This window comes from Notolepis coatsorum, assembly GCF_963971535.1.
Source record: "Notolepis coatsorum genome assembly, chromosome: 10".
Classification (NCBI taxonomy): Eukaryota; Metazoa; Chordata; class Actinopteri; order Aulopiformes; family Paralepididae; genus Notolepis; species Notolepis coatsorum.
In genome coordinates this window covers 47,008,539-47,024,868 of record NC_140174.1, presented here as the reverse complement: position 1 = coordinate 47,024,868, position 16,330 = coordinate 47,008,539, and the positions used below count along the sequence as shown (strand labels likewise).

Sequence of the window (16,330 nt, the reverse complement as noted above, 5' to 3'; positions counted from 1 at the left end):
TCTCGACCAATAGTAGAATGGAGACTATTATGGGATGTTCAGTAGGCTAGAATGGATATTCAATGCATATTGTACAAGGAATATACAAGGGATATCAGGGAATATTAGAGAATATACAAATACAATTAAATATATATATATAAATAAATATATATATTCGGTTTAATCTGGCCCTTCACAACAGCCACCCCCTGATTGGTCCCAGACCTAATCAGTTAAGCAGAGACAGATTAATCGCGTTGTCTATTTACACATAAGGGTTTGCTGTAGGGTCAGTCAACTTCACAAAGTCATAGGGTTATAGGGTCATGGTCATCATCGATTGTGTCTGGGAGTCGGGGCAGTTCTATGAGCCTCGCCACGGGACGGGTGTAAGTGCGACCCTGGACAAGCACTTCAGCTGCTCGGACCTTGCCGTCGGCACCGGTGATCACTTTGCTTACGCGGCCGGCCGGCCACATAGCTCTGGGCAGTGATTGATCAATAATCATGACGACTGTTCCTTCTGTCAAATTGTCTCTCTCCTTTACCCACTTCTGGCGGGTCTGTAGAGACGGTAGGTAGTGCAGTAGGAAACTGCTCCAAAACTTGTCGGCTAATACTTGGCTGTACCTCCACATTCGTCGGCCGTTCGCTTCTTCAGGCCGGTACATTGTCTGGGGTAATGCAGGATCTAGCCGCCCCATCAGGAGTGTGTTGGGGTCTGCGGAGATAACAGTGCTCAATCCACAGAACACAGGCTTCTTATTCTCAGCCTCCTCCTGACTGGCTTCCCTCGGGATAGGCGTGGGCCACTCTCCTTCCGGGAGCTTTAGGAATGCTGGGCCGTCACTGTAGACATTGCGACGGGTGAGGTCATCCAGGGGCATCCCCCGGGTGATGACGTCAGCTGGGTTCTGTTTTGTATCAACGTAGCGCCACTCTGTTTCTCCGGTTAACTCTTCGGTTAAGTCTTGAATCTCGGTGACTCTGACTCCCACGAAGACTTTGTACTTGCATGAGTCCGATTTGATCCAGGCGAGTACTGTCGTGGAATCTGACCACAGGATTGTTCTAGACACCGGTATGGTGAGCTCACGTTGGATGAGCGTGGCTAGGTGCGCTCCGGCTAGGGCTGCGCAGAGCTCTAGACGTGGGATAGATTGTTGCTTGCGTGGGGCTATTCTCGAGCGGGCGAGGACAAATGCTGTGTAGATCTCTCCCCCCTTTTCTTGGGCCCGCAAGTAGGCTACTGATCCGTATGCGACCTCTGAGGCGTCACTGAAGACGTGTAAGTCCATTTTACATGTCTCTGGCCTCACCGTGGGTGGGAAGTAGCTTCGGCGCATATTAACGCCTGGGAGTGAGTGGAGCTCCATCTCCCACTCTCTCCAGGTGGATGCAAGGTGTGCGGGAATGGGGTTGTCCCAGCCCTGGTCCTTGTCCCACAATGCTCGTACAATCATTTTTGCCCTGGTGGTGTACGGTAGAATACATCCTAGCGGGTCATATTGTCGGGCGAGTGTTGTGTACACACTCCGTCTGGTGGTCGGCGCCGCCGCCGGCCTTCCCTGCTCCGTAGTCAGGGGCTTGTGTCTGTAGTGAAGCGAATCTGTTTTGAATCGCCACACCAATCCCAGGGTCATCTCCTGGGCTTCTCCCGGGATTGTAGCCATCCAGGTCTCGCTGCTGGCTGCCTTGTCCTCGGAGGAGAGGCTGCGCAGTACTTGCGGATCGCTGCTGGCCCACTGCCTGAGATCAAAGCCGCCTTTGATCAATGAGGCGCGGAGTTTAATCAGGAGAGCCTCGGCTTCTTCCTGGGTTGAAAGGCTTTGTAGACAGTTGTCTACGTAGAAGCTGTTCTTTACGCTGTGTCGGACCTCTTCGTCCGCTGCTGGGTCCTCTGCTACATGTTTCTGTAGTGCAAATGTAGCACAGCAGGGGCTGCACGTCGTTCCGAAGGGGAGGACTTCCCATTGGTAGATGGCTGGGTGCTCATCTCCTGGCTTCTCTCTCCATAGGAACCGTAACAGGGGCTTGTCCTCCTCTACTAATCTCACCTGCAGGAACATTCCTTTAATGTCCCCGCTGATGGCCACCTTTTCCTGGCGGAAGCGGAGTAGAACGGCGAGTAGGGAGGGGCCGAGTGTGGGACCGGGCAGTAACTCTTTATTCAGATTTTGGGATCCGATCTGGTAGCTGCAGTTAAATACTATGCGGTCTTTACCGTTGTGATGGACCTTGTGGTGAGGCACGTACCACGATTCAGTGGTCTGGTCAGCCTCTTTTATGTCCATCTTTGTGACGTGTCCCGCTGTGATGAGCTTCTCAATCTCAGCGCGGTATACACTCTCTTGGGCGGGGTTCTTGGCTAAGCGCCGCTCCGTGTTCAGCAGGTACCGTTCTGTGGCGTCTGTCTTGGCGTGGAAAGTAGGCATTCCTTCTCGCCGCAGGAGTGGCGTGGCGTATCTCAACACGCCGTTGACCGGGACTCTCTTGGTCCCTGTCTCGAGGAGGTGAATGGCGTAAATGTCATCTTTAGAGCGAATGTCTTTCCTTCCGTTCTTAAAGGGCATTTGTTCCAAGGTCCATAGCCGCTCTACGTGTTGCAGGAGTGCGGTTTCTCCCTCCGTGACTCGGGAGTGGAGACATCTAGTGGCTGTACTTCGGTTGAGAGATTTGGCGAGCGGGCCTTGGAGAGTCCATCCCAAACGGGTCTCGACTGCTGCAGGACAGCCTCGGGGTCCGGTATGAACCCGGTCTATCGGGACAATGAGGTCTGCATGGTCGGAGCCTATCAACAGGGTCGGCATAGCATTGTCTATGAGCGGGATCGGTAACTTGCGCAGATGTGCATATTTCTCCATCAGCTTGGCGACGGGGTATGTGTACCGCGACAGTCCTATTTCTTGGCTGGTGAAAGCGTCTGTAATCTGGTACCGTCGCTCAGGCTGGCCGCTTGCTGCGATAGAGAATGAGACATTCTCGCCCTTTATCATCTTCAAATCTCGTCTTATTGTCCGAATTGTCATTTGGGTTTCGCTTCCCCGCAGCCCTAGCTGGGCCGCAGCGGAGGCGAGCAGAAGGGTCTTCTCTGACCCGTCATCGAGGACGGCGTAAGTGTCCAGGACTTTATTCTGGTAGCTTAGTGTCACACGCACTACTTTTAGGAGTACTCGGGCTCCACTGCTGCTGGCGGGATCGATGTACATGACGCTCGCTTTGCTGCTGGATGGTGCGGGTGAAGGGCGCCGTCTGTTACTGTCGTGAAGTATGTCCAGATGGGCTCCATCGCACTTGGTGCACCTTTCCTTTAAGCGGCATTCGGCTGCCATGTGTGAGCGCGCACAGCGAAAACAGCGCTTGTTGGACTTTATCCATTGACTTGCTTCCTCCGCGTTCAGCTTGGGGAAGGAGTCACATTGCGCTAGCCAGTGTTCTTTCTCACAGTAGGGGCACACTATCTTCCACTTCTCCGTTCTGGAGGGGGTACTGTGGCTCCTGCTGCTCGGTACTGACTCCGATTGGTGCATCACAGTCACCGATCTTCTTCCATCATTTAGTCGTCTGGTTCCTTCTCTGGAGCCAGGGGTGCTCCGTCCGAATGTATCTAGCCGTAGGCTGCTGACGTCTCTCGCCAGGAAGTCTGCTAGATCGAGGAGGTTCGGTTCGGGGCCATTCGGGTCTCGGTGGTCTCTCTGCCGCCTAAAACGCTCCTGTCGAGCGGGCGGCAGCTTCTCCAAGATCCTTTCCACATTTGAGTTGGCGTAAAGTTCATGCCTCCCCTTCTCTCTCTGCGCTCCCAACATCCCTACCAGGGACTGCACTCTGATGGACAGGTCGTCCAGTGCTCGATTGTCTATTGCTGGGGGTAAGCGGTCGATGTGTCGGATCTCCTGGATCACGTAATCCCATATGCGCCCATACCTCTGGTCCAATGCTACCAGCGCTGCTGTGTATGGGGTGGTGGAAGTCGCGTAGGCGAGCGCTATATTATGTGCGCGGGGTACCTTTAAGTGCTTCAGTAGGATGGCGTATTTATGGCGTTCATCCAATACATCCACCAACATGGTCTCCAGACACATGCGGAGTTCTGTATACTGGGCCCGGTTCTCTTGGGTGAAGTCGGGTACCATAGGCGTGCCAATGTATGACGCTGACTGTGGATACATCGGCGAGCGTTGGGGGAGAGGCCTCCTAGGCGAGTCTCCTCCCGCTCCTTGGTATGGGCTGGTACCGGCAGTGTACCATGGCCCGCTTGTCCAGGTGCTGTTCCTCGGTGCGGGTCGTGCGTCGTGCTCACCCGTGTATAGAGTCGGGGGTCTGTAGCGCAGCTCCGCGGGAGTATAGCCTGGGCTGTACCGGACCTCCTGGTCCGGTAGAGTACTGTGCTGTCGTCGGGCGTGGTTCTCCTCCTCTTCCTCTTCGTCTTCAGTTAGGTCATCCAGTGCTTGTAGTCTCTGGTTTAGCCTCTCCACAGGATATGCTGCTCCTTCCCGGTTGCTAGGTCTCGCTTGGACCGGTGGGGGGAGGTGGTCTGTGGGGGGTATAGACCTCGTCTGTTGGTCAAGTTCAGGGTTGTTTACTCGGCTAGGGGATGCCGCCCTGGAGGTGTGTCTAGACGAGTTCCTGGAGCCTCTGGCGGAGGGAGAGGGTGTTGTCCGTCTGATCAGCTGTTCTATTAGTTGCGCTTGCTGTCTGTCGCGCTCTGCGTCCCGTAGAGCACCAGCAGCTGCTCGCTGGCTGTCTGCTCGGTCTCGGGCCACATTCTCTTCCCTCTGAATGCGTCTTATTTCTAGACGTATATGCTCTTCTTCGCTCCGCTGCTGGATCTGCAGTCGGTCGCGTTCAGCAGCGGCGTTCAGGCTGATGAGGAAGGCCTGCTGTAGGGTCCTCTCTGCCTCGCTGGGAGAAGGCGGTTGTATAGGGGAGCCTTCCCTCGGGGTACTCCTTGCGGAGCCTTGGAGCTCTATCTCCACGGTGCTCTCCCCGTCTTCTTCCGTGCCGAGTTCTCTCTCGGTCGCGTTGTATTCCTCCCGGGACTCATCGGGGACTACTTCTTCAGTACTGGCGGGGTGTGAAGTCATGTCTTGAATGAGTGCTCCTGTTAGAGACCTTCGTTGCATGATGGCGCCGCTGTGTGTGGCCTGCCGTCTGCCTCTACAAACACTGTGTGTCATTTTAATGTTTGTTTTTCTTTTTGATCATAATGTTAACTCACTTCTGGTTTATGATCGCCACACACTCCTAGATCTTAGGCACTCTACTAATGATCTAGCTAATTTTGATCGCAGTGGCCATGAAACACTGCCTCCATTCCTGTCGGATATCCCAGCTTACCTGTGCTGCGCCCCAGCACCACTCCCTCGTCGCAAGCGTTATCGCCGTCGTGGGAAGCGAGGCGGCTATCTGGTGAAACTAAAAGCCGGCTTGGAATACAGATCGGGATATGGACCTACCTCATGGCCCGCCGCTACCTTGCGCCCACTGGACCCGGACGGCACCTGTCTGGTACATGTCGTGGGCTCGGATGAGCTGTTTCAACCCCGCGGCTACTGCTCTACTCCCCGTGGCTACTGCTCTACTCGCCCCCGCCTTCGCGGGGTGAACCTCCGAAATCTCCGGTCTCTGTATTGTGTTCCCCAGGCCGCTGATGGCTCGGTCTCGCCGCTCCCCTCCAGATTTGGCCTGGTAAATGCTAGATCACTAGCTAACAAGGCTTTCATACTGAAGGATTTCTTCATTTCCCGGGGACTGGATTTCCTTTGTATAACCGAGACCTGGCTACATGATGGTGAGTCCAGCACGATCACCGAACTCTTGCCGACAGACTGCAGCTATTTTAACACACCGCGGTTGTCAGGCCGAGGAGGGGGGTTAGCGATTGTTTACAAAAGTGGCTACAAGTGTAAACCACTATCGCTACCTTCACCGTTCTGCAGCTTTGAGCTGAGCATGTTTGAGATCAATCAAACCGTGTTGTGTGCTGTGATCTACCGCCCCCCTAAGTACAATAAGGATTTTATTAATGACTTTTCTGCCTTCCTGGCCGATAGCATGCCAAACTATGATCATGTCTTGATTGTCGGGGATTTTTTTTTTTGATCCACTTTTTTCTCCCATTTTTCTATATTTTCTCCCATCCCAATTTCGTATCATCCAATTCAACCCTCCCCTGTCACGAACGCTGTTTCTTGCCTCCCACAAGCCGGCTGCAATGTGGACTAAGTCATACATAGCACAAGTCCCCTCCGGTACTTGAGGTAACAGCAGTCGCATCTTTTCACCTGCGCAGCTCGATCTCTCAGTGTCGAGGAGTAACGCGTGGGAGGCTCACGCTGCCCCCGACACTTCCTGATTCTACTGCGCAGGCGCACCAACCGACTTGTAGGAGTCGCTTGTTCACAACGTTCGATCCCCACCCTTCAGTTTTTCCCTCCCCGTAATACGGCCAATGTGTATTACTGCGGACGACCAGCCAAACTGAAAAACAATGTGGAGAGCTGGATTCGAACACGCGAATCCTAGCGTCTCCACACTGGTGGCGAGTGCCTTTGACCACTACACCACCTAGCCGCCTGATTGTCGGGGATTTTAATGTGCATGTGTGTTGTTCCGACAACCCTTTGGCAAAGGACTTTTTAAGCACCATCGACTGTTTTAATCTTATCCAATCTGTGTCTGGCCCCACGCATGAACGTGGGCACACACTTGATCTGGTTTTATCATATGGTTTACCTGTTTTTAATCTAGAGATATGTGGATCATTTTTCTCTGACCATATGCCTGTCCTGTTTGACGTTGCACTTGTTTGTAACACAGTCAAACCTGGCGCTGCTGCTCGCCGTTGCCGGATTATTAACCCATTCACTGCTGAGCGTTTCTCTGCTGTTTTCTGTTCAAATGATGTCGCTCCAGTTTGTGATGATGTTGAGACCCTTAGCTTGTGGTTTACTGACGCCTGTCAAACTACTATGGACACTGTTGCCCCTTTTAAGACCAGACAGCCCAGGGTTAAATCAGAGCCCTGGATGAATGATTTGACCCGTTCTGCGAAGCGTGAGTGCCGCAGAGCCGAGCGCAAATGGAAGAAGGACAAACTGCATGTATCGCTTTACATGCTAAGTGACTGCTGGCATCACTTCCAGAATATTGTACGGGAGGCTAGGACAACGTATTTTGCGGACATTATCATGTCAAACTGCCATAAGCCCCGTGTATTGTTTAAGACCATCAATGATGTACTGAATGCACCACTGACTACCTGTGTGGAGGCCTCTCGTGCTGCCTGTGAAGGTTTCCTTAATTTCTTTATTGATAAGGTCTCCTCCATTAGGGCTTCTATTTTACCTCCTGTTTATGACCCCTCCGTTTTTGTCCCCAGCCCCGCTGTTTTTAACACATTTGTGCCCATGACGCTGTCTTCCTTACAGGAGGTCATTGGCAAAATGAAGCCATCGGGCTCCCCAGATGATGCTGTTCCACCTCGACTCTTTAAGGAAGTCTTCCCAGCTGTTGGGCCTACTGTACTTAACATTATAAATAGCAGCCTGTCCTCTGGTGTGGTCCCGGCACTTTTTAAACATGCGGTTGTGCAGCCCCTGATCAAGAAGCCTGGGCTTGATCCTGCAGCCATGTCAAATTTTAGGCCCATCTCTAAACTGCCATTTTTATCAAAGATCCTTGAGAAAATTGTCTATACTCAGCTAATGAATTTTTTAAACGAGCACAATATTCTCGAGGTTTTCCAATCTGGTTTTAAATCGGCACTTTTAAGAGTTTTTAATGACATCTTTTTAGCTACTGATTCCAGTGACTGTGTTGTCCTGGTCCTTTTAGACTTGTCGGCCGCTTTTGACACGGTGGACCATGACATTTTAATTGCCCGCCTTGAACAGTGGGTGGGCATCAGAGGCATAGCCCTTGAATGGTTCATGTCTTACCTGGCAGATAGATCCTTTTGTGTCAAGCTCGAGGACTCTGTGTCCTCTACTGCCCCCCTATTGTACGGTGTACCCCAGGGCTCGATACTTGGCGCCGTCCTGTTCTCTATTTATTTATTGCCCCTTGGTTCCATCCTCAGAAAGCACGGCATTCCTTTTCACTGCTACGCTGATGACAGCCAGATCTATATGCCACTAAAAAAGTCTGGCTCTTTTTCCATAGACCCGCTGACCAAATGCCTCGATGACATTAAATCCTGGATGGCATTGAATTTTTTAAATTTTAATGACAAAAAGACGGAGGTCATGGTTTTTGGTGGCCCCGCTGTGACCTCACTGCTAGATCTGGGTTCGCTGGCACAACATGTCAAACCAATAGTAAAGAACCTAGGTGTAAAGATCGACCCAGACCTTAAATTTGACAGCCAGATCAAGGCCGTGGTTAAAACAAGTTTTTTCCAGTTGAGGCAGCTGGCCAAAATTAAGCCCATCCTGCACGCCCAGCATTTTGAAGCAGTAATCCATGCATTTGTGACTACCAGGCTGGATTACTGCAATGCACTTTATATAGGGGTGAGTGGATCCTCAGTGGCTCGCCTTCAGATGGTGCAGAACGCCGCTGCCCGTCTTTTAACTGGCACTCGTAAATACGACCACATCTCACCGATTTTATTTTCACTCCACTGGCTCCCAGTGCACTTTAGGATTCATTTTAAAATTCTTTTATTTGCTTTTAAAGCCCTTCATGACCTTGCTCCACCCTACCTCTCTGAGCTGTTGCAGGTCTATACACCTTCTCGCTCTCTCAGGTCAGCTGACCAGCTGCTCCTAGTAGTGCCTACAACTAGGCGTAAGCTCAGGGGGGACCGTGCTTTCTCCGTTGCCGCCCCCAAAATGTGGAATGAGCTGCCACTGCAGATTAGGCAGGCCTCATCACTGCCCCGTTTTAAAGGCCTCCTTAAGACCCACCTCTTCTCTCTGGCTTTCGACACCATGTAGCTTGTTGATTTTATGATCTTATTGTCTTACTGTGTTGTTGTTGTATCGTTTTGTTACTGTTTCCCTTGCTTTTAAATATTTTTTTTAAGTACTCTGATCTATTTAAACTTGTATTGCTGCCTATATTTACCTAATGTTTTTTATCTCTGTTTTGGTACTCTTGTTTTTTTTATCTATTTTTAGTGCTGCTAATAGTTTTTAATATGCTCCCCCTGTACAGCACTTTGTGCCCCTGTGGCTGTTAAAGCGCTTTATAAATAAAGTTGGATTGGATTGGATTGGATGTCTGGTTCCCACTGGTCCCCACCGTGAACTTGGTCAGTTACATTAGAACCCGTAGGGGCCTCTATGGTCGGGGTAGTCTGGGCGTTGGGGTTAGACATACTTTTACTTTCTAGTTTTACCGCGTTTACTGTTAGTAGAAGACTAGGTTGTTGACTGACAGCGTAAGCCTCTAAGTACTGAGGGAGCCGTCGTTCGCGCTGCGGGTGTTGGTTAGGAGGATCGTTTCGTGGAGTGTTCATCATAGGCCATTTCAATATTAATAACACTATATTAATATTACACTGATTACCCTCCGGCTCGAAGGACCAATTGTAACTGAGGGGTACAATTCCCTGACTGTATTACTAGATATGATACTTACTACCACTACCTTTGTACTTAATATTCGGCCACCCAGTACTCGGCATAAATATATTATGATGAACACTGTCACGTAGATGAAACGGATCCAACACAAATGTACGAATTAGAAATAGGTCTTTATTTCTACACAGCGATGGTGTGTAGAGCAAGCACTTAATCAAATCAATCACATTTATGAATGGGAATTAGTATGCACTTTTATGGCAAGAGTATTCGTCGGTATATCAATAGAGAATGTCCAATCTCTGAAGGCGCAGGTGGTACATATACGACCTGGAATAGTTAAGGAATAACAGCAATAATACTTTAATGATTATAGACTGGATACACTAGGGGGGGGTTAATCCGGTCGCTTGTAAGCCGACAGGAGTAGGAAGGGGGGGGGGGTAGAGTCCGGCTGCCTCATCCGGCCAAGGGTATCCCAGGTGAACCCACTGTAGTGCCGTTCAATGCGCCGGCGATCCTTGGACCACAGATGAAAGCAGATGGACTCTCTGTGAGCCGGCTCTCTCCGGTCCACGGGGGAGAGACGTGAAGCGACCTCGTCTTGCAGAGCGTCTCCTCACCTTGCGTCCTCTCCAGGGGGGGGGGTTCCAACACACGGCAGTGTCGGGGGTCTTTATCCATGGAATAATCAACGTATACAAAGCATAATCCGTGCCTGGGAAGGCGGGCTGTCGTCGGTAGAATAATCCGGTATACAGGTCCACTCGCTCGTCGGCTCTGGGGCTCCTCGGGTGCAATCTCACATGGGGTCGATCATCCTGGGTAAGCAGCCAGTTCTCTGCCCGAAACGATGGGGTACTGACTACGGTAGTATTCTCACCGCACGAAGCACTATATATTAACAGACTATTATTAGCTTAATAGACTACGTCCAACTCGACGATATAGTGCCAAATATGACTATTCAAATATTAATATACACGATGTCTCAATACCGATGGTAGGCCGAACTTGGCCTTACTCCCACACGTGGCGTCGCGGGGAGGCTTTACGTCTGTGACTCTATTGGAGGGTAAGAAACTGGACTGAAAAGGAAGTCCTACTTTAGTAGCGCAGTATATATACGCACTATGAACAAATAGTCCCATTAGTGGTGCGGTAGCCAGATTCCTACGCGGAACTAGGACTTGTTCGTACATGTTGAGCGGTACGTTTGAACTGGGTCTGGGGGGTATGGCAGCCTGGCACCAAGGTCTCGACCGATAGTAGAATGGAGACTATTATGGGATGTTCAGTAGGCTAGAATGGATATTCAATGCATATTGTACAAGGAATATACAAGGGATATCAGGGAATATTAGAGAATATACAAATACAATTAAATATATATATATAAATAAATATATATATTCGGTTTAATCTGGCCCTTCACAACAGTATCTATATTTTTTAAACGTAATTGCACCCCCTCCCCCAAAACTGCATAGTGCATCTTTAATCATTCAAATGTGACACACACACACATTCCAGACCACATTTATGACCAGATACATTCCAGACCACATTTATGACCAGATCAATTCCAGATCGGCAAGGGACATAAACATTGTAAATGTTGACTTGATGGTCACCTTTCAGTTACATGTGCAGTTGAAAATCAGGTTTACAATAAAAATCAGGCAGGTGGCACAGTAACAGTGTCTGCTTCCAGGGTAAGAAAAGTGACTGTGCGACTGCCAGTAATGGCAGATACAGAATGAACAATACCCTGCTTACTGCTTGGCCCCTCCTCCATAGCAAAACAATCCACTTGAAGCCCCTTCAAAACTGTCATGTGTACGTAACCCAGGCTACACACACACACACACACACACACACGCGCACACACACACTTAAATCACACCTTAACCTTTTAAATGTTATGACACTTCACGCTCGGTTACATTGGCACTGGTCAGTGATTTCTGTCAGTGGAATTGATTGATGGGTCATGTAATCAGAAGTAGCTGAGAGAGGCTAAGTGTTTGAGAAGGAGGGAGAGAGTTCTTGTGGTTGCCTAGTGATGTAATGGGATGTGAAATTGTCAGGTGTATGTGTGTGTGTGCATAACTGGAGCACAGACGGGCAGGAAGTTGGGATTGAGGGATGAATGACATCATGTCTGCAGAACTGGACCGCAGTTGTAACAGGCACCAGAAATAGAGCAGTGATGATGTCACAATGTTTCTGGAAGATGATATAGAGTGGGAAGTGGCAGGCGCACACACACACACACACACACCCCCCCCCCCCCCCCCCCCCCCCGCCCCGGACCAAAGCTGACAATGAATGGTGTTTGGGAAGACAAGAGTAAGACTTACAGTAAAATAAGGCCTGCAGAATAAAGCTGAGCCTGCATTACCACTCCAGCTCCTTCTTCTCCTCCTCTGTGACTCATGCCTGGAAGTGGCGCCAGACATCTTTCTGAGATTCCCATATTGACCCACACTTACTGCCCAGAACACCACGACCCAACGAACACCATGACCTGCCTCAGCTGCAGCCACTCAACTTTGTGTGTGTGTGTGTGTGTGTGTTTGTGGTCGTGTGTGCGTATGTGCATGCGTGTTCCTTTCCTGTGGTAACAACTAGGCAACCGGGAAGAATTCTCAGCGATGGCCAGCCAGCGAATCATGGAGGTGGTAAACACGGCTCGCACGCGGCAGCAGCTACTGAACCAGGCGGAGGACTCTGATGATGAGGGCATGGGGGGCGGGGATGACGGGGAGAGGGAGGACAACACCTGGGTCTTCCCTCTGGTCCAGATGAAGCCTCTGGGAATACAGGTGGACGAGCAGATCACACAGGTGGGGGAAAAACCATCCACACAGTGTTCATAGTGGTCATCACTGTTCTGCCAATATCCTGCAAGGCCATAATGGCTGTTGTTGACATTGAATGAGTATCTGAGGCTGTAATGATTAATATTTGTTATCCCAGAGTGACGTATTAATATAGAAATATTTAATTTCTGTTGGAGATTAAGAATAAAACAGAACAGAGAGAGACAAGAAGATGGATACCAGTTTCCTCTCTGTGCGTTCAGTAGAAAGCTATCTGGCTGCATGTTAGCCTAGTTTAGCACAATGAATGGAAGCGGACATGGCCGGTTAGCCTTCGGACAATGCCTAGGCTAACCGATCATGTCCGCTTCCATTCACTGAACGCACAGAGAGGAAACTGGTATCTATCTTCTTGTCTCTCTCTGGAGAAGACAGTAAGCTGATTCCACAAAATGTTGGCGTGTTCCTTTTTAAAGGAGGAACAGGTGAGAGATGAGGAAGAGAGAAGGGTTAGTGAGAAGTAGGAGGCAGAAGGCCAGTATGAAATAATTGAGCCTCCTTACACAATGAAAAGTGCGGGAACACGGTCATTACATTTAGGGATGCATGAGTCAACTAGATGTTTAACATTCTTTGACATTTAAGATAAGATGACCTTATGCCAGATGTTCCGCAATCATTGGTGCAATAAACTAAGTTGACCAGTTAAAGCCTCAGTCCACTCTCAAACCAATACCTCCAACCCTCGATGGGAACTCAGACCTTTAACCTTCTGTGACAAAAGCCTGTTTATCACACATCACAGACTAAGCTATGCAAGATACTAAAGGCATGAAACACAATCTATAAATGATTATGGATAAATATAAAAACATATAAGGGGCCCTGGATAGGCAGTCCCCAACCACTCCTAAGTCCCGATGAGTATTGCCTGTTGTTATTTGATTACAGTCACCTGTTGTTTGCCTACCAAGATGTCTGCGATGACAAGGTCATGGGACACTATGTAATATGTATAGTATCATTATACTCTTCCCCAGTTACATTAGTTATATAGTCATATATATGAATCAGTATTGTGATGTATTTTCCTGATATGCTGTTAATGAACGAGCATCTAACGCCGTTCTGTCGGATGTATTTTCTTGAAAATCAAAAGAAATGGTCATGGAAGGACTGTAAAGTCTGAAAGGCCTTGACTTTCCTCTTAACAGTTTTGTGGCTTTTTTACTCATAAGTAGAATTGGTTTTGACATTGTATTTCCCTAAAGGGCATTATTTCAGCTTCTTATTGTGGTCCAATCAAAATAAAGCAAAGTAATGAATAGCAATGTATTGGAGCAACAAATTGCTTTACTTAAGCTTCCGCGAAACATCAATAATCTCAATATTGTTCCCTGAGACGGTTTAGTGGTTAAGACCCCTGCATCTTGACCAACGTGTAACCCCTGCTGGCCTGGGGTCAAACCCCACCGCAATCTCCTCTCTGTCTCCCGCTCTGCTTTACCCTGCTGGCCTGGGGTCAAACCCCACCGCAATCTCCTCTCTGTCTCCCGCTCTGCTTTCCAACGTCACAATAAATACTGAAAGGAGGAGTGGACTTCCCACTGTGCTTTAAAAAATAACCTCTATTATATATATTGTGGCCCAAGTTATTTTTATTGAAAGCTGGTGATTCCTGTCCCTACGACTGACTTAACCAGACGAGATGGTCTCCACATCATGCACACCAATGATGCGATTTTAATGCGATTAACCCTTTCACTACCACACTACAGACGGTTAACCCTTTCACTACCACACACACCAAAGGGTTAACCCTTTCACTACCACACTACAAAGGGTTAACCCGTTCACTACCACACTACAGAAGGTTAACCGTCTGTAGTGTGGTAGTGAAAGGTTAACCCTCTGTAGCGTGGTAGTGAAAGGAGTAGAGCAGAACCCTACTCTGATTATGTTGATGCGTGTTGTTGATGTTGAAGAAGTGTGTTCTTAGTTGCATTAAGCATAATTGCAGTAACATACTGTGAATTACTCTGATCATAGTCGCATTAATAGAGACCATTCAGGACATGTACTATATATCTTTCTACAACTGATCAAGAAACGCAGTTGACACTCCAAAAGCTTTAGAATAAACATCCTAATTATTATTAATGAGCACTGTTGCCATCTGTTCCTGTTGTTTTAGAACAATTTAATCACGAATGACCAGGCAGTTAGTCTAGATCAATAAGATTTACTTACACGAGTTAGAAAAGGTCTATACATTAAGTTGACGGATGTGGTGCATCTTCATAATCTGTGCGCAGTTATGCATGCTTCGTGTGGATACCTTCATAATCTTTAGCCACTGCTATGTTCGTAATCTTAGCCACTGCTAAGACATGGCACGCGTACGTACGTATATAAATCTTTTTATAACGAGTCGGGCCATGAGAATGTAATGTGAAAGCCGACGACTGGTTTGCGTATCGCTTTTCCCCATTCTACATACGTCTCTCTGTTTCCTACAAAAACTCAGATGCAGTTCTCGTCATTTCACCTGAAGGATCATACTTTCAAGTGCTATAGACATACGTATAGGCTTATGGCAGCAACCGACAGTATGATGTAGGTACATGCTAACGCCCTTGACAAAGGCATCATTAGAATTGGAGTTGGTCCCCAGGCTATGGCTGCCCACCGCTAAATGGTTAGGATTGGTTAAATGGCTCGGCTTGTTTTGGTCAAGTTTGACAGTGGCACGCACAACACGAAAACAATTACCTTTCTTAATGAAATGCAATTCCCTCGAATAACCCCATGACACATGTAAACAGGATTATCGCATTGTAATTTCATGGAATCATGTTACGGTTTAATCATTTCATGGAATCGTGTTATGGCTTGATCTCTTCTTGGTATCATGTTGCATAACAACTTGGCTACCTTGGTTTTAACATTCCTGGGATATCTGTGTTCTGACAAGCATTGTGATCATGTTTCACATGGTTTTCCCAGCGTTTGCTGACAGATGCAGGCAGCGACGCCACAGTGTTCCTGACCTCGGGCTACTTCAACCTGACGCGGGCGTACATGGGGCTGGTCCTCGGGGCAGGGGGCTGACTACCGCATCCTCACCGCTTCCCCGGAAGTCAACGGCTTCTTCGGGGCGAAGGGCGTCGCTGGTGCGATCCCGGCCGCGTACATCCACATCGCCAGGCAGTTCTACAGTAAAGTGTGCCAGTTGGGCCAGCAGAAGAGGGTGCACCTCCACGAGTACCACAGGCCCCAGTGGACCTTCCACGCCAAGGGTGGGTTGGTTGCATCTTAACCCTTTCACTACCACACTAAATAAAGTTGCAATCCTTATTCAACGTAAATGCACCTTCTGGTTCTACTGGTATGCGCTTGGTTGACGCGCTCAGATAGCAGCACTCGAGAGATCGGATTTTATATTTTTTTTGAACAAGGTTTTTTTATTGAAGATTTAGTTTTTACAGGCGGTCCCACATGGGCCAAAATAAAATAAAAATAAAATAAGGCCCTCCCCCCTCCCTCCCCCCACCCCTATACCAGACAAAATCATTCTAAAATACATTAAAGCATTTTATCAATCAATGTTTTTCTCCTTTTTAGCTCTTAAATCACCAGACAGCAGTCACATATCTCTTGCATTCTGTAGATAGAGAAGAGGAATAGTAAGAACATAATAGAAAACAAAAATAAAACAATAACAAGCTGAGAGACCAGGAAGGCCAGTCAGATCGCCTCTGTCACATTATCCGCTTCCATACCCTCAAAGAAAGTTAGGGAAAGGAGCGCCCAAGTGGCGAACCATGTAATGCGCTGCGTCGCGGCACGGCCAACCCGGGTTCGATTCCCGGACCCGGCGTCATTTGCCGAATGTGTCTCTCTCTCTCTCTCTCTCTCTCTCTCTCTCTCTTCTCTCTCTCTCTCTCTCTCTCTCTCTCTCTCTCTCTCTCTCTCTCTCTCTCTCTCTCTCTC

The 16,330-nt window shown here is 48.7% G+C and overlaps 1 protein-coding gene across 1 annotated transcript in view; it reads left to right on the top strand.

Moving 5' to 3' along the window:
- The window catches only part of pgs1 (phosphatidylglycerophosphate synthase 1), a 104,530-nt gene that overhangs the window by 28,215 nt on the left and 59,985 nt on the right, over positions 1-16,330 (top strand). The window contains 3 exon segments of the mRNA XM_084322861.1: positions 12,147-12,361; positions 15,344-15,444; positions 15,446-15,636. Coding sequence (XP_084178987.1) covers positions 12,147-12,361; positions 15,344-15,444; positions 15,446-15,636 — 507 coding nt within the window.